General features: G+C 41.6%; 1 protein-coding gene across 1 annotated transcript in view; it reads right to left on the reverse strand.

Moving 5' to 3' along the window:
• LOC108895303 (transformation/transcription domain-associated protein) overlaps positions 1-21,902 on the reverse strand; it is a 78,978-nt gene extending 57,076 nt beyond the window's left edge. The window contains 33 exon segments of the mRNA XM_018694028.2: positions 29-148; positions 473-592; positions 2,278-2,346; positions 2,758-2,928; positions 4,499-4,620; positions 4,993-5,089; positions 5,366-5,527; positions 5,686-5,946; positions 6,130-6,327; positions 6,517-6,734; positions 7,042-7,241; positions 8,829-8,980; positions 11,098-11,298; positions 11,822-12,078; positions 12,213-12,378; positions 12,466-12,657; positions 12,796-12,990; positions 13,152-13,249; positions 13,334-13,670; positions 13,766-14,000; positions 14,621-14,699; positions 15,385-15,523; positions 16,353-16,449; positions 16,974-17,062; positions 17,484-17,561; positions 18,029-18,154; positions 18,370-18,426; positions 18,940-19,023; positions 19,425-19,529; positions 19,905-20,015; positions 20,323-20,372; positions 21,038-21,221; positions 21,813-21,902. Of these exon segments, the coding sequence (XP_018549544.1) occupies positions 29-148; positions 473-592; positions 2,278-2,346; positions 2,758-2,928; positions 4,499-4,620; positions 4,993-5,089; positions 5,366-5,527; positions 5,686-5,946; positions 6,130-6,327; positions 6,517-6,734; positions 7,042-7,241; positions 8,829-8,980; positions 11,098-11,298; positions 11,822-12,078; positions 12,213-12,378; positions 12,466-12,657; positions 12,796-12,990; positions 13,152-13,249; positions 13,334-13,670; positions 13,766-14,000; positions 14,621-14,699; positions 15,385-15,523; positions 16,353-16,449; positions 16,974-17,062; positions 17,484-17,561; positions 18,029-18,154; positions 18,370-18,426; positions 18,940-19,023; positions 19,425-19,529; positions 19,905-20,015; positions 20,323-20,372; positions 21,038-21,137 (4,686 nt within the window). The 5' untranslated portion in view covers positions 21,138-21,221; positions 21,813-21,902.
• Between the last annotated feature and the right edge of the window lie 5,442 nt (positions 21,903-27,344).

Below are 27,344 nucleotides of genomic sequence, written 5' to 3' on the forward strand. Positions count from 1 at the left end.
CTGCTACTTAGAGCTGCTAGTGTCTGACCATGAACATGCGGCTCCACTGGGGGTCATTAAGCGTAGCCTCCATCATGAACAGCTCCACTGTCTGAGATGGGTGACGTGTCAGGAACTTGATCAAAGGCTCCCTGAAGGGACTGCCAGCCTGGTACAGGAGGGAGGAGTGAGGGAGGGGAGGAGAAGGAAATGGTAAGAAAAAGGAAAGATGGGAGTGATTTCATTAGCACAAATGCAGATTTAATTTCTTCACTTTCATCTAAACATCTGTGCTGATTAGCAGAGTTTAAACATGTTCACTGTAACATCCATTAAAGTCTATCTATATTTCTCATCTTTTCCATTGTACTATTTGAGCAGTGATCTATAATTTACTTGCTAATCCTCCAAATGTCTTTGCAGACACTGATTTTTTACACTACTTCCACTACACTACTTCAACTCTGTCTAAAGAAAGGAGTTGGTGTCCTACCTCTATGAGCATGGCCCTCTCTGTCTTCATGACTACCTCCAGCAAAGGTTTGACCAGAGTCTGAGGTGCAGCTGGGATCAGGTGGAAAAGGTTGATGATGGCAGAGCAGATCTTCATCTCCTACAGAGAAAGTCAGAAAAAGAGAAGAGAGGAAAGAAGGAAGTGGATGAAATTTTTGGAGGGATGATGGGACTATACACGGTCACAATTTCTGACAGACAGTCTTGATGGACAGCCACTGTGGAAAGACGAGGATGAATCTTAGTCAAAAGACTGAAAATGCCACCTGTTGTCATTAGGTATATAGTTTCCACCAGGGAAGGTACAAGTTTCCTTTGTTTACAAATGCACAGGTACAAACAAATAAAGGACAGCATGTACGATAATCTTCATAAACCTTGAGAGTCAAAGGGAAAAAAGGGGAGAACTGGACATTTTTTAACGTTCAAAATACGAGATTAGAGCAAGATGACAATAAAGTTTCTGAAGACGACCACAGACACATGGACACAAAAATACAGGGCAACTTCACCAGCACCACTACCACAACATTGGTTGAACTACGTTTCAATCACTGACAGAGAGTCACCAACAGAGGGCGCAACAGCAGGTCACATCTCACCTCAACGCCCTCCAACGCAGGCTGTACCGGAACGGGAGACAATGATCAGAGTCAGCAGAGCAGAATGTGTGCATTTTTTGTGTGGCTGTGTGTTGTCTGTCTGTGTTCCATATGGAAGGTGAGGCAATGAGACAGGGTGATAATGAAATGAATGAGACAGCAGCAACCTTAACGAGAGACATCAGGAACAACGTTTCTCAGCACTGGGTGAGTAACAGGGCAGCAGCCATAATGGAATGTTAGTCAAGAATCCAACACAAAATCCACAGCATTTTGAGAAAAACACTGACTGATATCAGATCATGAATACAGAAAGTGACATTCTGTTTTGGTTAAACCTTTTCAGTCACCTTAAAATGGTTTACTTTTTTCATACAAGCCCTATACTCCTCCTCACACCTCGTTACTCCACTCCATATTCTCCTCCTCTTTGTCAAAACCCTCTTTCATGTCTACATGTCTTCAGGCCATCCTTCTTGGCCCTGCTCCATCCTTCTTTTTCCAGTTTTTGTCTTTATCAAGCTTGGCTAATTGACCCCATGACCCTTGCGCTTTTATTGTCATTGCCAGCCTTGCTGTCAACAGGCACAAAGACCACGGGCTAAAGGAAGTGAAAGACAAAGGGCCAATTTGCATCTAATTAAACACACCATTTTGAGATTGGGCAGAATGAACTCACACAAAGAGAAGACAGGAAAAAAACTGGCTATATTTCGACAAGAGGGAGGCAGCTGTTTTTCCCTTCTTTCTCTCTCACCTTTTCTGTGCCTTTACAAGGTTATCTGTCGGGAAGATAATGAGGAGACGCAGCGCTGGGCCCACCACCGCCTGCCTGGCGCCTAATTAATCATTGATTGTAATATGGCCACTCACAGCTCATCTGGGAGGAGGCCACATTGAAGAGGTGTTGACTACATGTGACTGTGGCTTTGTGTGTATAAGGCACAATTTCTCTGGCCCTTCAGTGAGAGCTGTTTGGTTTAGGCAGAACAGAACACCTGAACAAAAAAGGTGTCAGCAGACAGCTGTATTGACCTGTTCCTACAGACTCTGACTGCTTCTGTAACGCATTCAAGCAGAATTTCAACAAAGGTAGATGAAAGAAACAAGACACATCAACATGTCATGAGTGATGAAAGCTTCACATCTGTATTACAGGACAGTCTGAACTGTGTATACTTACACTGCCATCACTGCGTTGGCCACCTTTGTGTGTTATCACAACCACCTCCATCCACTTCCTCAGGTGTTGCTGAGAAAGACAGAGACAATAAGATAAGATTTAGACTGTGTGTAAGTGGTGTAGTCTGTGTGTGTGCGCATGTCTGTCTAGCTCAACAGGTAGAACACACAGTAGCAACAGGGACTGAATATTTACTCAAGAGATTCAAGTTATAAATAACAAGTGTTCACCTAATAAACAGAATCTCTGCTGCAAAGCTTTGCTTAGCTATGAAACTATTATAAAGTAGGCAGGTGCCCAGACAATAGTCTCTGTTGCTTCTCACTGTGCATGACCTTGTGAGGTCTGCTGGCTTTCCCACCCAAAAAGTATTAATCATGATAAACAACATTCTGTGCTGTCGGGTGTTTTGAAGCACACACAACACATCAATGTTATGGTGTAAAGAGGAGGCAGAGGACAAAGGATGAGGTCTCTCACCATCATCTGGTCACAGAACTTGTCGTTGAAAGAGTTGGGGAAAAGACGTGTGACAGAGGTTAGGCGATTCACCACGTTGAGCGTCAGGCTGCGGTAGTCACCCAGCATCATGAGCAGGGGGCGCATATGGGTGTGGATCTGGTCCACCTCAATGGTGGCACCTTCCAGGAACTACAATAGAAAAGAAGACATGCACAGATAAACTTTTTAGAATTTTCCAAATTAATATTGCAAAAGAAACAAATTCAATATTGAGTATACTGGTGCTGTTGAAAAAGTGGAAGCATAGTTTGTAAAATTATGCCGCTACTGAATTTACATATTTATTATCATAACTGTTTTGCTCTGATGAACTATGTATAAAAAGAATCTGTTAAAGCTATAAAGTATTATTCAGATCTGTGACCAAATCCCCACCCCCCACCCCCAACACATTAAACCAAATCATTTTTATTTCCCTTCCACAAATCATTTTCCCTCCACATCAGACACGGCCTTGTCAGGCTTTCTAGCCCCATGAACTGCTCACTACCCCTTGTGTCTCCATTAAGGAACTAAGGCCACTCAAATGAGGGCATGGCCAGCCATAAACAAGCACACATGCCAACACCAAACACTGATGACGCACACCCACACCGTCACACAGACGGGAGGGGAATGATGCATGGCAGCCACATTCATTTTCCTCTCAGCGCTGAGAACAAACACTCCATCCTGTATCGATCGGGCCATGGCAACGCTCATTAGTGCTAGCAGGGCAGAGATGAAGGAATGGAGAGAGAGCAGAGAATGGCTTTGCCGAAAAAGAAAAAAATGAATTAAATAACTCACAGGATAGTGAAAAAGAGTGACGGTGGTAAGGAAAGAAAATGAAGGACAGAGAAATGGAAAGAAAAAGGGACAAAGAGCTTGGGGGGTAGATGGATAGAGGTTACGATGGTATGGATACTGTGATGAATAGAGGCAGAGCTGGTTCAGGGAGAGTGTGATAAAGCTGAGGGAGGTCCTCATGAAGATAACTGGGTGGGGAAATGGTATGAGGGGAGAATTAACAAAGGACCTCTATGATGGCAAATGACTTGAGTGATACAGAAGGCAGACTAATGAAACAAAAAGGAAAACTAAAAACTAAAAACAAATAATAAATCACTATACAAAGAAAACAAATATACAAAATATATTATAAGCACAACATAAAATAACATAAAGACACATGGAGATCATGAGGAGATGAAAGTACAAGGGTAACATGGTAGAGGGCTACTTCAAAGGTTTAGAGGCGCAGTCTTTAATCCCGATTTAGAAAGGTCACGTCTGCATCTCAGGCTATGTGTTTTACTCAAAGGAAGTTGTGGGTGAAGTGAGCTGTATAAACAGGGCTTTGTAAGTAAATCAATAAAGTCTTGAGATCAATTCCAAATCAATTCAAAAACAAACCAGGAGTAAATAAGGAGGATGCTAACATCAAAATGAAGTAAAGATGGTGTTGCCTGGCGACAAACATCTTGCAACAGCGGGCAGATGGTGGATCACGAAAAGTTTAAAATACTGCCTCCAAAAAAAAAACATTTTACAGCATTGTCAGGATCAATGTAAACCATTAAAAGACCAACAGTGCAGTTAGGAAGTGTCTACAACAAAAAAATTTACTGGTTATACTTGGTGAAGATGGTGGGTTTAGCAGCCGAAAACAATGTCGAGTTTTACTTTCTTATACACAGTGATGTCGTGATGCACTGACCTTCCTCATGCACGCCTCTCCTGCTTCCTGTAGTTCATTGTTGGTGGAGTTGAGGGCTTTAAACAGTGCAGCAATGATCTTCTCTCTGGACTGTGGCAAGTAATTACAGGCTGCAAGGGCATCTGAGCAGGGAAGGAAAGAACATTAACAACACTTCCTTACAGAAAAGAAACAAATCAATAAAATAATCCAAACATAACAAGATTCAGATCATTTAAATACTTAAAGGATTTTAGTAAACTAGCTATTAACCTAGTTCACATAATGGTGAAACAAATATATACTGAACAATATATACAACATACAATATAAATAGTGATAAAATCTGTTACATTTATTTCCGCAAGGTTAAGGATTATAGTTTGCAAATTGCTCTTCTGGATCAAGCTAAATACCTGAATTTCAACGCAATGTACATAAAAGGTAAGTGAACATCAATTGCAAAACTCCAATAATACAAGGAACCACTATCCAATTCAGTGGGGCCTACTCACTGAGGGCAGCAATGCGAAGAGGAACCAGGGAAGGCAGGCTCTTGTAACAAGGCAGCTTCATCAGAGCAGCATCCTCTGCCTCACACAGGTTCAACAGCTTGAAAGAGAAGGGGGGAAAGGTCAGAGGTCAACACTCAAGACTGTTCAGTGGTGATTTAAGATGTTTAGGTTTGAAAGATTGGGTAAAATGTTTACGGTGGATTGAGGAATGAAAGGTGATGAAGGTGGGTGCACATTTTGGAGATCTGAGATACCTTTGCACCATATAATACTGTGCCACTAGACACATTTCAAAGACATGTATTAAGATGTTATATTAAGAAACCATGTAAAAAGGAGATTTGATTAGAGTGACTGTCTGCGTCTTGCATACCTCTGTGTAGAACACCTTGTGCTCCATCACATTGAGGTCCATTGTGAAGAGGCGGGGCTGCAGGGTGGTGCAGAAGGTGTTGCCCTCCATCAGGCCGATCTGAGCATTGGCAGGCTGGTGGCGGAGCAGGTGTTTCTTAGGGGGAACCATATCTTGCAACACCTGAAGAGAGGGAGACACAGAATTAATGTAGATTAAAAGATATTTTGTCTTCTATTTTGTGTTCAAGGTGAAAATAGAGGTGGGTTTTACATAAAAGTCCTGTCTGACACAGCATTAAACCACACACTATTAGAAAACTTTACAGTCCTTGGTCTCACCTCTTTGTGTGGCTCCATGATGACGGTGACACTCTTGCCGGTGACCTGGGCTAGCACCTGCAGAGAGTGCATGGCCTGCTTTCTGACGGTGGAGTTGGGGGAGGTGACCTCACGGACCAGGTCGTGCGTGACCATGTGGAAGGACTTGTCCTGGGCAGCCAGCAGCTCCTCAGTCTTTTCTTCATCTTTCAGTGGAGTAGCACAGCGCACCAACAACTGCTCAAGGGTGGTCTTAGCCATGGCCACCGCTCCATTTGATACCTGTGTGAAAATCAATAAGTTAGTAAGTACAATGCCACAGCAGTAAGAGCAAAGTGGAGAACAAGGTTGCGAGCTGTTACACATGCATTTGTGAAGCATCATGGGAGGATAAAAGGCCACAAAGGATAAACAGAGATGTTACTTATCTGCTAAATATTGGATTATGCACTACTTTACTCTCACCTCTCCCGTGAGGTCCATCATGACAAAGAGCAGTGCCTTAAGAAAGGTGAGCTGGTTCTGTAGCACCCAGATCAGAGGCAGTCTCTCCATCAGGAACTTGATGGACACAACACCACCAAGTTTGGCATACCAGGCCTGCTCGTAGCAGCAGGCACACAGACGCTCCACGATGTATGAGAACAAGGGCAGCTGACATGCCTGGAGATAGAGACAAGAAGCCTGGATGATTCACTGATTAACCAATTTAAAATTATACATACATGAATGCATAAATCAAACATATAGAAATCATTTCAAAACATTTCTTTAGTTCTCTTATTGGCAGACACAGTTTACCACAGTAACAAAACAACTGCATTCTCCGACACCCTCCTCGCAGTTACATACCCTCTCCTTGGAACCGAGGATGATGCTGGCCACGTCAAAGATGACGGCCAGGGCCACTTCTCCAATCTTACACAGCTCCTTCTCCTCGTAAGCCATGCAGATAGCTATAGCATCAATCAGAACCAATGGATCCATGCCCTTAGAGCCATTCTCCTCACTATGGAACATGGCTGTGCTTGGCTGGCTGCCTAGCTGGTAGCACTGAAGCAGGAACGGACCTGGGATTAAGGGACAGGACAAAAGTAAAGGAATGATGTTTCATGTGAGATATATTAAGATTAATATAAATCTAAATGTTTTACAATAATACCTATATGTTGCAGTGCATGTAGGTTTTAAATTTAAAATTCTCTCTATTTTAAGTTCAATACAAAATTAAAAGCCAGAATTTTAATAAAAATCAGACGAGTGACAAAATTGGAAAGTGACTGATTTTCTTGTGCAGCTGGGAATAAATGCCAATGTTAGGGCAAAACAAAAAGCTAATATTAGATTTAGAGAGTACGAAGAGCAGCAGTCCCTCACCACACTGCTGAGCCACAGCGACCATGGTATAATGGCGAATCAGGCTGGCTACGAAGGGCAGAGCGCTGGGCCTCAGGTCCTTTATCACAGCAGACATGAATGCCCCAGTCAGGGCCTGTTCAAACGTTCTGCGGGCAGGCGTGTCTTGTGCTTTGTAGCGGTGAGAGATGATGACATTGGGGATCCACTTCTCAGTGAAGCTAATGGAGGAGAAAACCACACAATGAATTGGAGGATTACATATTAACAAGGACAACTGATTAATATGAGACAGTGGCACTGAAACTTTCTTTGAGCTGGAAACCCAAAAATCATTTAATGGTTTGTGTTCAGCCCATTCACTCAATATGTCAAAGTAAAGATTCATCTTACTGCCTGTCTGCAGTCCAAAATGCTCCATCTCTGATTCTTTTTGTCCTTAAATTCCTCCCTCCTGCCTGCCTCTCCTGCCTCTCTATTCCTCTGCCTCCCTCTCTGTCCCCTGTTGGTATTTTTGTTATTTACTGCAGCTGAAGGCAGCTGGGCCGTGGTGTGATTGAGCAGCTGTTTTCTCCATGCTTGAGCTTGTGTTTTATAATGCCACACGCCAGGGGCAGACCTGATGGATCACTTCATTTCATTATTGCCATTTAAAAGACTGCTCTTTGGAGGAGGAGAGAGAAGAAGTGGGCGTGGGGGGAGGGCGAGAGGGACTGGGGAAGGAGGAAAAAGGCAAGCAAGGAACGTGGCAAGTGGAAAAAGTGTGGTTGCTGGCGTCGTTGACAGAATGTCAGATCAATTGCCCTTCAATCATCCGGGGGCCTGCCACTCCAGTGCTGCGCCGTTCTCCCCAGTCGGCATTTCAAGAATTACTCTATGTGTCTTTTTTCTTTCTAAACTGAAAGGCTATATTTGCAGTGATCAAATACTGAAGCAAAGAGAGATGGTGGGAGGAAAATGAAAGGAGGCAGAGAGAGAGGGGGGAAAAAAAAAGAAAATCCTTCAAGAGAGAGACACTGCAAATCGAGACATCTGACAAGAGGAGGCGGCAGGCGCAGCCCCCTGATCATAACTGACACACTTCATTATCCCCTCAGAAATGTGCACACAGACGTGTGCATGTGCATGTGTGTGTTGCGTACGGAAGTAATGACAGGAGAGTGTAAGGGGCATGGTGCAGCATAAACAGACAGGAGAAAGTCAATTAGCCCCTGCCCAGGGATCAATGATGGTAATGTGACTAACCCCCACCTTTCTGTTGGTCTGTTCATGTATGTGTCTCTGCCTCACAGTGAAGTCTGCCAGGGGGTGGGGGTGGGGAGTGCCTGCAAGCGTGTAATTAGCGACTCCTGCTCTTGAGACAGAACTGATGAGGCGGTGTGTGTGTTGGGGAGAACGGTGAAGACATGATGTGGGAGATTGAAGTAGGGCATGTCAGCAGGTGGCGGAACAGGGGTGGAGGTGGTGGGGAAGAGAGACAGGGCTGGTGTGGTGGGTGGGGTTGAGTGGGCTCAGAGAGAGAAGGGAGGGGTAAATAGGGGGCATGGAGTTGAGGTCAAGTTCAAGTTGAGTCAAGTAAAGGTTATAGAGGGGGAAGATTGATCGGAGACCTGGCTGTGTACAGACCCAATGCCAAATGTGTGACATGAAATTATATCACCTCTGTCATTTATATGAACCTTAAAAAGTTATCTATGGTGGCACTGAAAAACTAAAATAATAATAAATCAATTGTAAATTAATGCTACAATAATCATAATATCTAAGGATATGCTACAGTCAAAATCAGACCATAATTATGTTCTTACTTGGGATGAGACAGAAGCTGGTAGAGAGCGTGTTTGTTGTCATCCAGACTTGTCATGGCCACCAAGAAACACTTAATGACCTCCCAGGCCTGTCGTCTGTAGTAGGGCTCTGTGTTGGCGCTCTTCAGACAGTCAAGAGCTGTTTCAATCGCCTTGGGGAGAAGATAACAGGCAAATCTTCAAAATCAAAATCTTCACCATTTCCATTCTAAAATGACAAGTTTCTATTTGGAATAAAATTTCAGTATTTTAAAATCAATAACACTGGAATTTAACAGCAATATATAACAACATACATGTACATATATGTGTGATTAATTTGCAGGAAGTAACACAGATGCCATCTGGCCAAGCAAAGGTCATTATGATTTCTAAATTATGGGCTGACAAGCCGCAGCAGCCAGGCACTTAAAAAGAGAGAAAATGAACTAATTAATGCCACTCAGAACAGAGGGGAGAAGATTAGGAGGATGTGAGACTAGAGGGAGGATGAGAGGAGAGATGAGGGCACAGCATAATTGAATTGTGGACCTGTCAGTGTATTAGGATATGAGGATATTTCTGTCAGAAATGGGACTCTGACAAATATTCTATCACAACTACTTGCAGTGGTCTCAGAAATTATAAGCACAACACTTTTTGCACATTTTATAGTGTTGTCTAGTTCATTGTAAATGGATAAAAATGACCCTCTTTTCCATCAGTCTAGATGCAATAATCCATTATGACAAAATGAAAATATGGTTTTAAAAGTTACTGCAAATTTGTCAAAAATCAAAAACTGAAAAAAAACCCTCTTATTTACAAAGAATCCAGATCCTTAATTCAGTACTTAGTAGAGGCCCCTTTGGCAGCAATTACAGCTTTGAGTCGTCTAGGCTAAATCTGTATGAGCTTTGCACACCTGGATTTGTGCAGTTTATCCCATTCTTCCCGGCATATCCTCTCAGCCTCTGTTAGCTTGGATGTGAAGTGTCTGAACTGCCATTTTCAGGTCATTTGAGCCATTTAAGAACAGTCATAGGCTTGTCCCAAAGCCACTCCAGCGCCATATTGGCTGTATGCTTCAGGTCATTGTCGTACCATCACACGAGTCTAGCATCGCGCACACTCTGAAACAGGTTTTCTTCAAGAATCTCTCGGTATTTGGCTATCCTTCCCTCTGACCAGTCTCTCTATACCTGCTGTTTCTCCATGGGGATGGTATTATTTTCAAGTGCTGGCTAAAGGGTTAAATTTTTGTCTCAACAGACCAGAGAATCTTTTTCCTCATGCTCTAAGAGTCCTTTAAATGCTCTTTGGCAAACTCCAAGCAGGCTGTCATATGTCTTTTACTCAAAGTGGCTTCTGTCTACCCACTCTGACATTAAGGCCTGATTGATGGGAGTGCTGCTGATCAAGGCTCTCCTTGCCTGGTTACTCACTTTAGCCATTCAGGCAACTCTGTCCTGAGTCCTGGTGGTTCCAAACTTCTTCCATGTCATAATTATTGAGGCCTCTGGGAACACTCTGAGTTCTAGAAATTGTTTTATACCCAAGCCCTGGTCTATGCCTCACCACATTTTAACGCTGAGTTCTACAGAGATTTGAAAACAGTAATTGGAAAAGAGCTTGAAAGGCAAAAGAAGCAGACTGAAATTCAGAGATATGCAGCTTAAATCCCTAGTGAGTGTTTTAACACGTTGTAATACCTTGATGAGATTCAAGTTATTCAGATCACTGATATTTGATCTCTCTGTCTACCTTAAAACACTTTAAGCTGTCTCTCCCTCAGTGTGCCAACTAACCGTATGGCTGCATCATAAGCCTGCAAGAGATTCATGCCTTCAGCCTGTGCATGTGGGTGTGTAGAATTTCAGTGTGTGCACTGCCTACGCTCACAATGATGGCAAACACACAGATGGATAGCCAGAAAGAAGGAGCAGCCATTAGTGAGAGTAAATAATGCCGTCATGGTGGCCCACACTAGATTGATGATTACTGACTGGGGATGAGGAGGAGAAACAGGAGATGAATTTAATTACCTGGAGGACACACACATCTCCTCACTCCCCCCCCCCACAAACCCCTGACAAGGATATATTGTTCTCTGGGGAGAACAATAATGAGGAATATCAAGCTCTTTTGCATTTAATTCTTTCTTTCGAAAACTGAAATACAAAGGTAAAAAGGGGAGAAAGGCAAATCATCCCAAAACTTTCCTCTTCAGAGCTGTGCAAACAACATAACAAAGTAGAGGACATCACGTCTCAACATCATTGTATCTTACTTTCTCCATGGGTAGCTGTATGGATGCCTTGCAGTCGGTGAATTCTGCCTTGATGCTGGGCCCCTGGACCTCAGTCACCACATAATGCAGCCTCTGAGACTCCTTGAGCATCTTCCTGTTGCTGCCTCCAAACTTTCCCAGCACCCGATAAGCTACGTGGGAGATACTCTCTGCTGGATTACGGAGGGTACGCCACAAGGCCTGGAGCAAAGAGGTGAGAAGGAGAAAAGGTGTAAAAGGAAGAAAGAGAAGGACAGCATTTAACTGCATATTACATAAGACACCAGCAGAATGCTGAGAAGGTTGGCTGATAAGTCACTACAAGTTAACAGCAATATTAGTAGATAAGTAGGAACAATCATATTTATTTTCTATATCTATTTTATTTCTCAGTTTTGGCTTGTGAGACAGTCAAAACCTCTGTCAAGGACATGTACTCAATATTGAGACATGAGTTACTTTCCATAGTTCAGCAGTATCACAAGGAGAGATGGGTGATTTATTCTGGTTTAGTGAGATGGATGCAGATACGGTCTTCCTGCCTGTTCACCACTAGCAGGCAGATATGTCAACAGGTACTGCGTAAATAATTAAATACTTATATCTATGAATGAATTACTTTTAAAACCATTAATTTGAAAACTGTGTCCTGCCAGTCAAGTTCAAGAAGAATTGCATTAGGTTGCACAATGATTGGTCACGATGTTGAGAACAACTCCCTCACCTGCATGAGCTCAGCCCTGACAGGCTGAATGTGGTCATAGAGGAAGTCAGGCTGCAGGTTGTCAACACACAGCTCCAGGGTGCGGAGGCCCTGGCTGACCAGAGTCTGAGAGCCATTGAGGGCAGATACCAGTGGATCCATTAGCATGGGTAAGTAGGGCAGCAAGGAGCTCAGACGCACTGGCACTGTCAAACACAACTCCACAAATAGATCCTTCATGTGTTGCTTATGAAGGCCACTCTGCAGCATGTTCAGACCTAATGGCATGGAGAGAAGAGATTAAGGAAAAAAAGAATTCAAGTGTGACTCATGTACAATAGATTATACTTTTTTTCACTCTTGTCAAATACAACTTACTTACACTTATGAGAAATCACATGAGAGGCTTTACCTTGCAACAGGTTAGGCAGAAGGGGTAAAAACTCCTGGTAGAGTAGGTCATGGCTTCCTCCACCGATAGAGCGGAAGAGAGCCCGGAGAAGCAGGAAGTAGTTGTAAGGTTCCTTAGCTGACTGTGCCAGTTCCATAGAGCTGTTCACGATCTTGTGGAGATGAGGCTGTGGGAAAAGGGACAGTCATACTAGTAAAGATTTCCCTAAGACAAAAATAGCCTCACAAAAAATATACAAAAAAACTAGACCAACCTTGAGCATCTGTTCATTCTCAGCAGCAAATAGTGACACTGAGCCAAAGACTAGTTTGAAGAGCTTGAGGTAGAGGTTTGAGAGCTCAACATTTGAGCCCATCTCTGGCAGTCTTTCAAGAAGATACTCCACTAAGATGGTGGCAAACAGAGCAGATGTTGACAGGTTGGCCAGGAAAGAGTTTGCCACAATCTGGGAAACAACAGAGAACACAACATAGAATTTCAGCACATGTGATGAATTAAAACGAAAAAAATACCTCATCATCTGGATAATGTATCAGCCAACATGCAATACTAGCACATTTTTTATATATGGAACAACAGGTACCTGTAGTGCATAGTTCTTGGAGATCCTCTCCACCATATATGGCACTGTGGTCTGAAAAATCTCCTTGAATGTGAGAGGGTTCATCATGGTGAAGACCCCGGCAAAGTGCTCCAGAACCTCCTTCTCCTCCTTCATGCGTACAGTCTGACAGTTGGCCACCCTGATGTATGTCTGCTGGTTATTGGCAACCTGTACCTAGTCAGGAGAAACACAAGAGTTGTTATACTTGGCTGTTTACAGATTTAAAACAATTCTGTTCATCAGAGCCATGTCCCACTGACTTATGCATATGGACTTTTATTTGTGCTTTTTCAAAACAAAAATGCTCACAGTATGGTGAAGATCTTTGGTCATACCTGGTAGATATCCAAGGCCTGCATGGCATATTTGACCAGCTTAATGTAGATTTGGGTCTCTTTTGGCTGAAGTTGCTTGTTAGGGATGAACTGAGCCTCTGGAGAAAAAAAAACAGGTTAGACAGAGCATGAAGGCAACAACCTCAAGTGCTTAACGGCTTCATGGATCTGTGTCTTCTCACCTCCTGGAGCCTTGCAAGAGGTGATGCCCCAAGTAATCGTCTTCACTCCACAAACCAGGGTCTTGACTAGGCTGCGGCAGTCAGACACCTGAAATGTCTGTTTGTCTTCCTTCTCGCCAGGTCGGTCAAAGGGTGTTGCTGGTGGTTGGGGCGTTGCAGCAACAGGTGTGGGAGGAGCAGGGGGTGGAATGGCAGGGGTGGTGGCTGGAGTGGGTGTGGCTGGTACACCAGGCAACGCCCCCGGGTCGACTACACCCATCTCTGACTGTGGTTTGCACTTCTTGAAGATGGAGACAAGCTGGTAGCGTGCAATCGTGTGGAACTTCAGCACAAACACCTGATTTAAAAGTGGAAGAGAGGTTACAAAAAATGACTCAACATTTTCTTCATCACTGTGTGTGTTAAATGTACATCACTGTCTTTTGTCTTTACCTCCAGCATCCTCATCAGGATGTCCCGTCCGTTGCCGTTCTCCTGCTCCGACTTTGAACGAATGCAGTCCACCAAGTTGAGCAGCAGTTTACAGGACATGGTCTGGATGTTACTGGGAAGTGACTCATCATCAATGTTTTTGGCAAAGAGCTGCACAGCAAGGGATAAATCTGTCAGGGGCAGGTTCTGACGAACGTGGTGCACCAGGTCTGCTAATGTGCTGTAGGCCAAGGGTCTGGAAAAAAAAAAAAAGAGAGAGACATGTCACTGTGACATTTAGAGCTGAATTATATTCAGATTTCATGATTTAATGGGAGCGAGAACTGAAAAGCCTGTGCTCTAGTGAACTGACACTTTCTAAAAGGCAGAAAAGTAGTAATCACAAAAGTTGAAGACAGGAAAAGCTTGACAGATACGGAAAATAGCTGCAGATGCAACTGAAACTGGCATATGTGAGGGAGAAAGAGAAAGAGAAGGTGAGGTAATGAGTGACACTGATAGTCCTGCCAGGTCTCATCCAGCTGCCTTGTTTCCTATGTAGTACTAATGTGAAATGACAGCTATTTTGTTGATGAGGTGAGCTAGTCTGGCATCAGAAGAGGGTTCAAGGAGCTTCTGAAATCGACCTATGGGAGGATATGCGGGCAGCCTGCCCTCTGGAGATGCAGGTGTACATGACAGTTTGACAGTGCGATCTGTGCAGCAGTTGCAGTCAGCTTCCCTTGAGAATTCTGGCAGCACTGAAAGCTGCCTGATTAATATGCTAGGACACTTAACATGCACCTGGCTGAGCAATCAACCACGGGGGTGGGGGCAGGGGTGACATCAGGGAGATCGAACAAACACAACACTCACCTAAGAGTTTCCCGAGCAGTGTAGCCGGAACCAATCAGGATGGATTCATCAAAAAGTTTGTCCATACAAGGGATGAATTCTGCAACACAATGAAATACATTTTCAAGTTTTACAATACATGTTATTAGTAGTAGATTTTTATAAGACAACAGAATAATAAACATACAGAAAATAATTGAAATGTTCACTTTATAAAATATAATAACTGTATCAAAGCCCCTCTCCCTGTTGTGGCAACAAAACCCAGACACTTAACAATGGTTAAGTAGTTTCCTCAGTCTTCTGCAACTCCACAATGTCAAATCTCTTGCAGTAAATGAGAAAAATCACTGAAAATAGTTTCAGCCACAGATGCAGAAGTAACTCACAATACAACACAGAAAGTCACCAAAATCTGTATCATTGTCTCAAAATGTCACTGATGGGTGGTTGAGCTTTTTATTCCATTTCATTCAGTCTCACTTTTCACCGCTCAGCCACCAAATCTAAATGAGGTTCTACAGCCAGTTTGACAGCTAATAAAAATGTTATTTCAGAAGTGTGAAATGTGAAAAATGAAGTGTGACTTGGCAAGAAAATCTAGGCTGCTAATGTTGTGACCAGGAAGAACACATTAAACTACAATTAGCCCAAAAGTTTCTCTGAGAAGAAAAAACATGATGTGTGTTATGAAAAAAATACAAGTTTTTTAAAAATTCACCCAGCCTTCTTATTTTCCTCTTTCACATTAGTACATAAGCATTAGCGTGTGTGTGTGTACATACGGCTGCGTAGGTCAGTTGTGAGGATGTGCTTGGCTGCAATGAGCAGTTCCTTGCGGAGGTGAGCAGTCTCAGAGGGGCAGTTGGACAGCAGCTGCAGCATGCCTTTTACCATCTGCTGAGAGTACTTCCCTACCAGGTCCTGCGGACACACACATACAACATTTAACAGGTTTAAAAGCATACTTAATTTTTAAAAAAAAAATGACTGTATACTGAGACCAACTAATTTTCTCCAATACATTTAATAATATTTGTAGACCCTAATGTTCCTCCCTTCCTCCCTAATGTTTTGGGCTAGTGCTCAATATCTTTTAGTTCAATTTAAATTTCATGTTTCTGTTAATAGACAGGGGGTGTCTGTAACAGCACAAATAACAGCACACTAAATCCCATACTAATGGAATTCTACAAGGTGAGTTAGAAGTTTTTTTTTTTTACAAAGGTATTATCAGTGTTTTTTATGTTTGTGCCAATTGCAGGTTTTTATTGTCTCTTACACTGTCCCTGATAAAGTTTGCACACACAGTGAGTATAGTAGGAGATAGCTTCAGAAGAAATTATTTGTGCCATTCGTCTCTTCAGTGTAAAAAAAAAAAAAAAAAAAAAAAGTAAATATAAACTTTTAATTTAATTTTTCAAAGTGTGTTTTATCTTTATTCTTCCCAGCTTCAGTGTCTTCATTATTAGTGCAAACATTATACCACACTCTGCTTCCTGCCAATCACCCACAGGAAGAAATGATATCTAGAAAACTATTCTTCAAAACATGTTTGCTTGATTCATTACATCTTTATATTCATGGGATGTTTGCTACACATTGGAAAATACTGCTGAGAAAAACTATACAATGGTATAAGTGACACAGGTTTGAATAGAAATGATAACCGTTTTCCTTTAAGGCAGGATTACTCATTGAACCTATTCATTAGCAGTGAGTGATGCAACATGCAGCCATCAAACAGGTGTACCTGGTAGATTCGAATGATGTAGGCTAGAAATGATAGAGTCTTGATCTGCGCAGCAATGAAGTCTGCATAAAGCTCCTTGTTATAAAGCTTGTGTTGCCTGCAAAGGAAACAGCACAATTTAGACAAAGCCATTTAGTCCCATCAAAGACATTAATGTTGCATACCTGCAGTAGGTGGCAATTACACGGGTTTAAATTGTGTATCTACATATGGCAGTCAATTCTACATGGGTGGCTTGTTTGTTTGCATCACAGCTGTTACTGCACGTCAGGAAGAAGCACTATACCTGCCAAACACCGCTGAGGTATTTTTTTCTAAATTAACTCTGCTCAATTTCCTTCCTGTTCAGAATGTTTAACACAACTCTCTTCCTACTCAGAGAGGTTTCGCCTCCTGCTAAGCCAATTCCTACAATTTTAACTTCTCCAAATGGATTTTAACTTTGGCAGGCAGAGTGCCGAGCAGCACCATCAACAGACAGAAAAAAAAAAAATCAATTCTCTTAAACATGCCCAAACTCATTTTGAAGGCTGTAAGTGAAAATGAAATTTGTTAAAATGACACTCAAACTGCCCACAAAGAAAGAGTGCATGGACACACAAATACACTGATGCATCTTACCTGGCCTGTGGAGACACCTGGAGCATGATGGTGTTCATGATGAGGGGTACAAACTCTGACACAACATTGTGAATGTTCAGCTTATACAGCTGAGGGAACAGAGCAAGCACACAATCCCAGTTAGTGAGAAACTAACTTCATTATAATACACACACACACACACATTATCACAGCTGAAGGAATTCATTGCAAAAGAAAATATGCCAGAACTTTTATGGTATCAATTAAATTGCAGATGAGAAAGTTCAGTTACTGGTGTCAAAATCTTTGTAATGAATGTCAACTCAATTTCCACCTCAAAAAAGGAGGTGTATTTTACATGAATTTTTATGTGTTTCCTTCCTGCACTTACATTGCAAATTTCATACTTTTCTTTTTTAACACAAAAAGCAGATATCACATTTTGTTGTGACTAATGCATGTACCTTTTTCCTGTTATAGAACCACATTAACAAAGGTTACTGTGGGAAAAGGTAGGTTTATTTAGCAGTTCAGGAGTATTTCATTCACCTGATACATCAGCACCACTATGATGGGCAGCTCTGCCAGCACCTTGAGAGACAAAGACCCCCGTGGGATGATGGTGTGCTGGAAAGAAGAGGAGAAAAATAATGAGAAGACTGTAATGACTGAGTGATGCCACTGTTAAACACACAAAGTGACACATGCTCTTTTGCTGCAGTACTGAACAGGTAAAGAGGTCAACTTTAAGAAGTAGACTTAAGGCCATAGGGTTGCACTTGTACAATAAATTGTCTATTTTAGCATCCCACTTTACCCTTGAATCCCAGGTTTAGTGTCAGAGCATGAAATTTCCATATATTTAGTGGCCAATGATACTGTATCAACTACTGTAAAACAGTTCTCTACTGAAAAGACTATTCTACATATTTTCTAGTTGAGGATAACCACATTTTGTGGTCGCTGCTGTTGGTGAGCCAACACAGTGCACTACTACCCTCCAGTGGTTAGTGACCGTACTGTCAAAGAATTCAGTATGGAGTACAAACACTGAAGTGGACATATGAACACCTACAAACGGTTGGTTAGCTTACTGTTCGTGTTTCGCTGTCTTCCCTCTCAGGTGCAGTCTTAACCAACACAGAGGTGATCATCCCCACCATTTCTGGGGAGGGAACTGTGTTCTCTGCTATCACCTGTGGGTTCTCAAAGTACCTGGCCTGGTGGGAGCAGAGAGAAAGAATGGTTAGAGACAAAAGAGGATAATTAGGAATTCCATAAAGGTTAGAAGAAAGACACTGACATGTTCACAAAGGAAGAGAGGCAGAGAGAGGAGGATGGTGGCAAGTTACTCAATGCCTCCAGTATCCATCAAATCAAAACTGAACACCTCTTCACTGTGAGAAAAGCCACCTGCTGTGGAGGTTTTACTTACAACAACTTTGGGAAGGTCTTTATAAATCTGCTTCACAAAGTCCAGAAAGTGATGAATCTGAGGAGAGAGGATTATGGAAAAGACATGAATCCAAGACTCTAGGAAAACATTCAAAAGTTCCCCATTTTTTTTAACAAAGAATATGAGGAAATCAATTACCATTTAATGTCTTACTTCTATTTAGGTTAAGTCTAACAGAAGAAATCTGTTCCTGTACATATTACATGCAGTGCTGCCCCTATTGTTTGTCATTGTGGTTTTGAGCATTGTTGCATTGATTACTCATATTTTCAATGTCATTATTTACCACAGGGAATGAGGTATTAGTGATTAATTAAGACGGTTTCTTGATCGTGACATCTCTGGCTTCACAAGAATATTAACAAATGCGCCTCTGTCTTTAACAGGAAATGGCCAGAAAAGATTGCTTTCTAGATTTACATTCATCATCACAGGGACAAAATACCAGGGACACAATCTGACAGATTTTTCAATTTTTTCTCAATTAGTCAGCTGAGGACAGCCCTATCAAAATCACTTTCAAAATTCTTTCAGATCTCCAGAACTCACCTCCTGAGAGATTGGGGGTCGGAACTGTTTGTGCAGCTCAATAATGATGCGAAGGCATATCAGCACATTTTCCTCACTTTCAATCTGGAAAAAAAAACAGAAAGAATTTTATGTGGGATAGCCATGAAATAGCTCCTGTATGTGTTGAATACCTCATTTTTCTTATACCCACTACCCACAGTGAAAATCCAAACATCATCAGCTTCACAATTTTTCCAACCTGAGTGTTTGTGTCACAATAATGAACCCCACCTATTTAATCATACTTTGTTCAAAGTCTACTAAAAAACAAACCCATCACCGACACAGAAAAAGTTTTACTGCTTTTGGCAGGTGGTTAATATTAATTTTCCAACACTTAATGTGCATTTACTTAGCTTTGGAAATGGATTTGTTGTGAGAAAATAAGGCAAAATCTACTACTAGCAGCACTAGAAAATACTCAATACAATTTTAAAGTAACTGAATGGTGCAAAAATTCATACCTCCAGGAAGCGAAACATCACAGACAGGATGTTCTTGGTGTGTGGACGAAGGTGCTCATTTGTTGGGATGCGGTGGATGATTTCCAGCACCAACTTTCTCAGTTGCTGAACAAATGGACAACATTTTAAAGAGAATAATCAAGCCTCATATACACTTTTTATATGATCTAATGATGTTCACTAATTTCAGGAAATGTGTTATGATGAGATTCAGTCACTGATTTACCAGAATCAGCATTATCTGCTTGCTTTAATTCAGTGGTGAGTATATGGGATTTTAATCACACCAAGATAGTTTATTAATCTCAGATTATACCATGATATTTTACTTGCTGTAACGTCTTACCGCTGCATTTCCTTATAGTCTACTGAAACTACTATCAGCAAATAATTGAATTTTTCTCTGAATAGTTGTTGAACATTGATGAACAGATAAAAATTCATTGTAGGAGTCCCATGCCCTTGTCTTTAGCCTCATACCTGTGTTGGTTTCTCTTGAAGGAACTGCACCTCTCCATCCTGAAGAAATGTGAGGAAGCGGGGGATGATGTGTTCCAAGAAGGTGGAGTACTGAGGTGAAGATGTCACATTCTGAAAATGACAAACCCAAGATATTTTAAGCTATGAAGGAACTCTGTGTATCAGAAACAGTAATGTTTCAGTGCTGGGAAAGTTTTAAATGAATGATTTTTATTTATTGCTATATGCTTACTGAATGCCTCAGAAACATGCTTTATATCTCCAGTTTCCACTATTTCAGTACTTCCATTAGTTCAAAAAAAAAAAAAACTTTACTGAGATCTATAAAACTTCTTAAATATCCATCATAATCCATCAGCAGAGATGCGGAAAATGATTCCCCTCCATCACACACCCTGAAAACATTCATCAAACTCACCTCAAAGTTTTCGCTGACCTCCTGCATCATCTTCAGCTTAGTTTCATCAGCTGGAATTTGAAGGACAGAGCACTGCCATTAATCACAGTTGCTAATGATACAGTTTCACTTTTCATGGCCATCCCCATATGCTCAGCAGGGACTCTCAGATCTTATCAGTTTTACTTTCAACGTCCAGACTGATCAAGAGGTACATCAAGAAACTCACTCACACTCACACACACAGACACACACTCTTCCAGACACACGTACCTCTGACTGGACTAAAGCATATCGCTCTCATCACATCGCCCATGCTAAACACAGGTGCCTAACCTGAGCCATCACTTATTTTGCTGACACAAAGCACAAAAAGCTAAATGAAATTATGAGATGTGTATAATGAATAACCTATGTGAGAAATATATTTTTGAAATTATAACTTACATAAATTCTTACAGTAACCTTCTGACTACCCTTAAAAATTGGCAAATAAGCAAACTGATAAGTCACATTTACCCTGATCTATTCTGATGGACCAACACCAAACATATGAGTGTGTGTTTCCATTTAGTAACTTTCAGCAACACATAATGTAATGAACTAAACCTGCATTGGACACAATACAATTTGACTAGATACAAATAGACCTTACTTGGTGTCATTTTTAGACATCTTTCATAATTCCTGACCACATCACTCATGTCTAATCAAACACTGAGGTCTATGAACTTACGTGTGTTGGTGTCTGTGAGCGCAGCCACAAACTGCAGGTACTTCTTCATGAGTGTGGTCTGGTCGACCACGGTGGGGCTGGGTGCCGGCACAAACGCCATGGTGGCGGTCGTGACAGACTGGGCTGCTGTGAGGAAAAGGGGCAGACAGCAGTCTGCACAGATCTCACTGTGATCTCATGTACACTACAGAAATAAGAGGAAGGAGACTTTAAACATTCGCACTGAAAGAGGTGCTAAGTCTTAAATCTAAATAAAGAAATGGAAGTTGTATTTTCTAAACATTTAGGCATAAATCTGAGTTGTTAGAGGAAAATGTTTGACTAACGAGCCGGTAACAGATCCACAAACAACATGCCCCTTAACGGGCGCACAGTGATGACATCATTACAAGCATCAGCTAGCACAATTCTGCACACTCCGATAGAAGTTGTCAATTAAAAACTGTGTCTTCTGCATCAATATTGCAGGCCATCTGTTATTCAGAAGCCTCACGCGCTTATTCGTATGCCCAACAAGCAACAAAAGTCTTACATCATGTTAATTCGACAAAAGACGTTAGCAACCGTTAGCTAAGTTAGCTTCCCCAAAGAAAGAAAGCGCTCACGCACCGCCTGACGTTAAACTCTGTGTGAAAGAAAAACAACACTATCCGAACAAAGAAAGCACCCGTTCTATGCCAAAAACTCTTCCAAAGCTACTCGTACACGCGAGGCTGTGGAAAACACACATTATCTCGCCAAACGTAACAATAAAAAGCGAACCGTTTGCACTCACCCAGCGACACAGACAGGAAGCTGTCGCTCTGTATCCGCCGCGCTCGCGCTGCTGCTGCTGCACGGAGCTTGCGATCGGCAAAGATGAGTAATATCCTTCCGCGGATTGCTTATCGTATTTACACTGTTAATATGTAAACATACTTTAATATGTTGGATTGACATAGATACACCCAGGGAAGCGATGTGATTTTAAAAGTTCTGAAAAAATATGTTATGTTGGTCAAAACGTTTTATTCTAGTGCCAACGGAAGGATACACAGTGAAAACCATGGGATATAAGACCATCGTTTTCGATGGTCTTCCGACTCCGGGACAGTGAGTGTGCGGAGAACTGCGCATGCTCACCGGTGGCTGTCCCTTTGACAGAGGTGAACTGTTTCAGGACCCAGTGGAGCAGGTAAAGCATGTAAACACATTCTGTAGTATTGTGAAGACTCGTGTGAAAATATTTACTAAATTCTGATAGGCAAGGGATTTACATAGGCAACTGTGCCATCCCAACATTACAGCCTGATTTTACGAGCTTTACATGTAGTTGTATTGTTATCATTTTGGTACCACTTTCTAATAAGTCCGTGTTTATTAAGTTTATACTAATATAAGTCAAAACTCCTCATTAATTGAGGTTAATGAGTCTAAATTCCAAGTCATCAATTCTGCAGTTGCAATGTTAATAGAGTCATTAATAATGCGACACACATTTGCCAACAAGTCTGAAATTATAAATAGTTGCTAATAGATTTTTTCAACAACAATCCATCAAGTTGTTGTGGTTGCAAATATTCATAAGTTGTTAAATTCACTTTGGACCAGATGCTCTGCAGTTCTTATACAGAAGGTCAGAGGTCAACTGGTTTAGAGGAAGGGTCTTCCTATTTAATTGCTGAGCTTGAAATACATTGCAAGTGTCATGCTGGAGGAGGATAAACAACAGCCAGATTGATATTTCACAACATGGCAACCCAAAAGATCTGTATGATAACAGCAAAAAACTTAAGTGTGAAGAATTAGGAGAACTGGACCATGAGCTTAAATAACACTTCAACACTTCATGAATCAATGTCATTCATTCATTGTCTTAATGAATATCTTTATGCTGTTGCACTAGTTAGTGTGGTTGTCTTCTACCACAAGATGGCAGCCCACTGAAGGTGACAGTGGGGCCGTAAACTATGCACTGCTTAAAGTGAGGCAAGCACAACCCTTTCTGAATGATAAAACATGCAACAGGAACTGCATTTTAGTCAGTGAACTGAGCTTATCATTAGCTATGAGATCCCACTGAAGAAAATGGATTGATGTTGGCATGAAGCACTGCAAATATTATTTTCTTATCTGATGCCTGGTATAGATTTGTGTGTATTTTAGGGGAAGAAAACATAGGAAATTGGGCTGAGATCTTGATCCTCTGGGCTGATTATTTATATATTTGACTGGGACAGTGCTAGAGGAAAGATGTGCAACATTTAGTAGAGGTGAGGCAGGAGTCCAGAGTGTTGCGGGGTTTTAATTTTGTAGGGAAAAGTTGAGATTTTCCTTTTTCTTTTTTTCGGCTGCCAAAACATGTAGATTTTTCATTGGCTGTCAGACAGTTTTTTTCTCTCCTCTTCTCTCTTGTCTACAGTCAAATAAGCACATCAGTCATTATCTAAAATCTCAATATACTGTATTATTGATATTAATCATTTTTAAAGACCTGTTTAAAGTCTTGTCACTAAATTCAGTCACTGTCGTGTATGCGTCTATGGTTCATAAATGAAAGTGTGTGTGTGTAAAAGGCAACAAGACTTGAGATTTTGTTCCCATAATGCTTGTTTTAATAGCTTTGGAAATAATGAAGTCTGGTTGAAAGATGGTCATTATTTATTTGGCCTCATCTATCAAGCCTGTCTCCTGCCCACATGCTTTGCTAATGGGTTTTAATTCATAGTTCTCCCCTTCACAGCCGCCTGTGTCCATAGAGTGAACCCACTGGCAAAAGACTGCAGAATGAGATATTCCTTTCAGTGAATGTCACACATAATGTAAAAGATAATTTGACATATAATGTGACATTCTCATTCTCTTTTGCGCTCTCTGTTCCCTCAGTAATAATGATCTGCTAAAAGATGTTTGTCTCAGGCTTATTGCACTGTCCTGTTCGTTTCATTAGTGGGTTTTTTTTCTGACTGGGGCTTTATACAGAAAAAGGGAGAATGGATGACACACACTGGTTCTGCGGCTTTCCAAAACCACTCATCTGTCCATTAGATTTGTGTTTTTTCAGTGCACCACTTCGGCTGCTGATGCCCTCATGATGAAGCCGGATCACCCCTGCATTATTCCCCATATAGTCAGAAGTGCACTCTCCTTGAGACAGAGTCTGAATCATCAACAATGAATGCTGAGAATCTATTCTTGCATCTAAAGCTCCCATGCACATTCACTCTTTTTTTACCCATGAACACTCCAGATGTCTGCAAAATAAGAGGACATGTTCTCTGTTAACCATGCATGCAGCTGTGTAAAAGACTCAGAGCAGACAATCTAACAGCTCTCTGAATATTGTTGTCACTGAAAATTTTAATTTCAAATCACAGTGTTGTATCTATTGAAACTGCCAGGAGCTGTTTTTAATTAGCTGGAGTTTATGTCGGACTAGCACGTAGCTTGTGACTAGAATACAGGTGTGATGTCAGAGTAAAATATTCTCTGTTTAACCGAGGGAGGCAGAGGCTGTCACTGATGATGGTAATTGGCTTGCACAGGTTTAGCAAAGTTACCAAAGCCTGTGTAGAGCAAACTGATGGTGTCACTCAGTGTCGTCAGACCCTGCTTCTTTCTTTCTTTCTTTCTTTCTTTCTTTCTTTCTTTCTTTCACCAGTGAATTTAGCCACAGTCTTACAGGTTTCATATTGCTCAGTTTAAAGTAGATTTACTTAAGCGCTGTCAGGAAAATATTGTATTTTTTTACTCCACTACATCTTTAGATGATTTTATTTTTATTATTAGATTGTGAAGAGGCAGACAGGAAAACCAGGAAACCACTTATTAAATATTTATAGACTCCCTTTGCATGATCAACTGGGGGGGCTTAAACAACTTATACAGTTTATAAAATACAACTAATCTTTGATGATTAAACCAGTGGTTGCCAACATTTTTGTCCTGTGATCCCTCATGAAAAAGCTGAGTCTGATTTTGGCCCCCTGTCACATGACATTTACCAGCTCTGCATTACAGAGTGGTTTCTATTCCACACTTGTCAGAGGGCCAAAAGATATTGAAATTTTTTTATAATCATTCATGAAAGGATTAGAGTAAGAAGGCTTTCTGTGTGGACTTTTTATATTCTCCTTGTGCCTGCATGGGTTCTCTCCAGTCATTCCAGCTTCCATGCAGGTTAGGGTAATTGGTGTGAATGTTAGTGTGAATGGTGCACTCTGCCTCTTGCTCATTGTCGGCTAGGATTGGCTACCACTACCCTAACTGTATATAAAGTATTAAAACTACAGCTACCATGACCAGCTGCACAGCATCAGCACTACCTAACAATGTGGTCTTTTGTATTAGTTCTTTTACTCAAGAAAAGGCTCTGAATGTCTGTTCCACTGCTGAAAAATTAGACTGTGAATGATATTCTTATGATACTTTTTGTATGAATGGGCTTTAGTTAAAAGGGAATTCACTGAACAAGAGCACAGAGTGAATGATAACCACAGTTCATCTAATTTACAGCAGGAGAGGAGAACCTGAATACAGTCTTTCCATTTCAAATGGTACAAACTGGCCCAATGTGACATGCTGCAAGTATTTCATTGACACAACTTGGTTGTGATAGTGAACTGATATGACCCCTTGAGGCACGTTAGTCAAGGAACTGCCTGTAAGATTTGTCGCCTTTTTAAAGGCAACAATTTAGCATCTTAGTAACAGCGTTTTTTGTCCTTATTTGACTCATTTGACTCCCTGAGTGTCATTAAAAAAACCCTGATTGACTGTGTGATTTGCAGTATGATTGGACACCATGTTCAAAGCACAGTGGTGTGTCTTGCAGTCTGCTCCCCAGGCTTTATTGACCTTTTGCAAGACAGGAAGGCTGCTGTGGCTAATTGTTTACCACCACATTTTGTCTCTTCACCACTTGGTTTATTGAAGAGATTCACCTGCATTTAGAATGATTTGTCACGTTTTTGACAACTGGGAAAATTTTGAATGCTGGCTTTGGCCTTGAAATCTCTGTGTGCTGATGTAGACAGAATAATTGCTTGCATCCATATCTGCTCTTACTGTTCTGAGTTTTACATTTTATCTCACTGGTCTTATTGACTGCTGTTCTATACTTATTGCTACAATCCGGATACTGTGTACTACAACACTACCATGTCTCACACAGCTATTGGCGATGAATAAATTAATCAAAAAAGAGCATCAGAATAAACAGAAGTTAAAGTGTCAGAGAGATGCCACAAAACATGATCACATCTTTCAAGTCCTTGTGGCAAATTAATTAATTAACTTTCCAAACAAATAAATAAACAAATGTTTGACCCAGCTTGTCGCTGACGTCAGTCTACTACAACCAATCCAGGAGCTTTCACACAGACACCTTTTTTGGTAATCCTCTTTCCTTAGAGGAGCTGTCCGATCAGCACCGCATTGTGCGCTCTGCCTGCGCCAGGAATAGCCACGTTAACACAAGTCACATTAACCGGGCTTACAGTGACCGACTCAGCCCTTTATCGGATTTTCTGCTCAGAATTTTCTTGAATTTTATTTATTTATTCCTGCTTAGCCATGGCGCTACGTTGTAGAAATACGTGATGTTTTTTGTGGGTAGACCATTTAGGCTCCACTTTTACGCACTAAACTTCAGTGTGGATTTCGTCAGAGAGTGTTAAGGGTTTAGTGTTTCCACTAAACTTTTCACTTTTCCCTCGACTTCCCTTAACGGTAAACGCTGTCGGTATGTTTTCACTCTTATGCGGATTGTTGTGTTTTTGTGCGCTGGGCTCAGGTCAACCAGCGAGCGGCCAGGCGGACGATGGAAAGCGGTACATCTGCCGGGCAATACCCCTCAGCGGCGATGCCAGCTGCCCTGTTACATTGTTACCCGAGCTTAACGTCGGGAGCCAGGAAGAGGAGCTCAGGAACACTGTCATGCAGCTGCGAGAGACGATTTTACAGCAGAAAGAAACTATTTCCAAGCAGCTGGGCACCATCAACGAGCTGACCACCAAGCTGTCCCTGTGCGCCTCAGCCACCGACGATAGGAAGTACGACAAGGGGGTTCCTGGGGGAAAGTAAAGCAAAAAACACAATGGGGGATGTTCCCAGAGATCCCAATGACACCATTGACAGTCTTGGAAAAACCATGCAAGGGCTCAAAGACCGTCTGGAAAACCTGGAGGTAAGGCGCCATGCGTAAAAATCAGAGTTTGATTCTCCGTACGGATTTATAGGCTTAGGACATGTTGTAAACTCATTGCTCAGTTGTACCAGCACTTCTGGGAATCGTTAGATCAAACACGGGTATCAGAGGAAAGAGATT

Source organism: Lates calcarifer, linkage group LG23 (assembly GCF_001640805.2).
Source record: "Lates calcarifer isolate ASB-BC8 linkage group LG23, TLL_Latcal_v3, whole genome shotgun sequence".
Classification (NCBI taxonomy): Eukaryota; Metazoa; Chordata; class Actinopteri; family Centropomidae; genus Lates; species Lates calcarifer.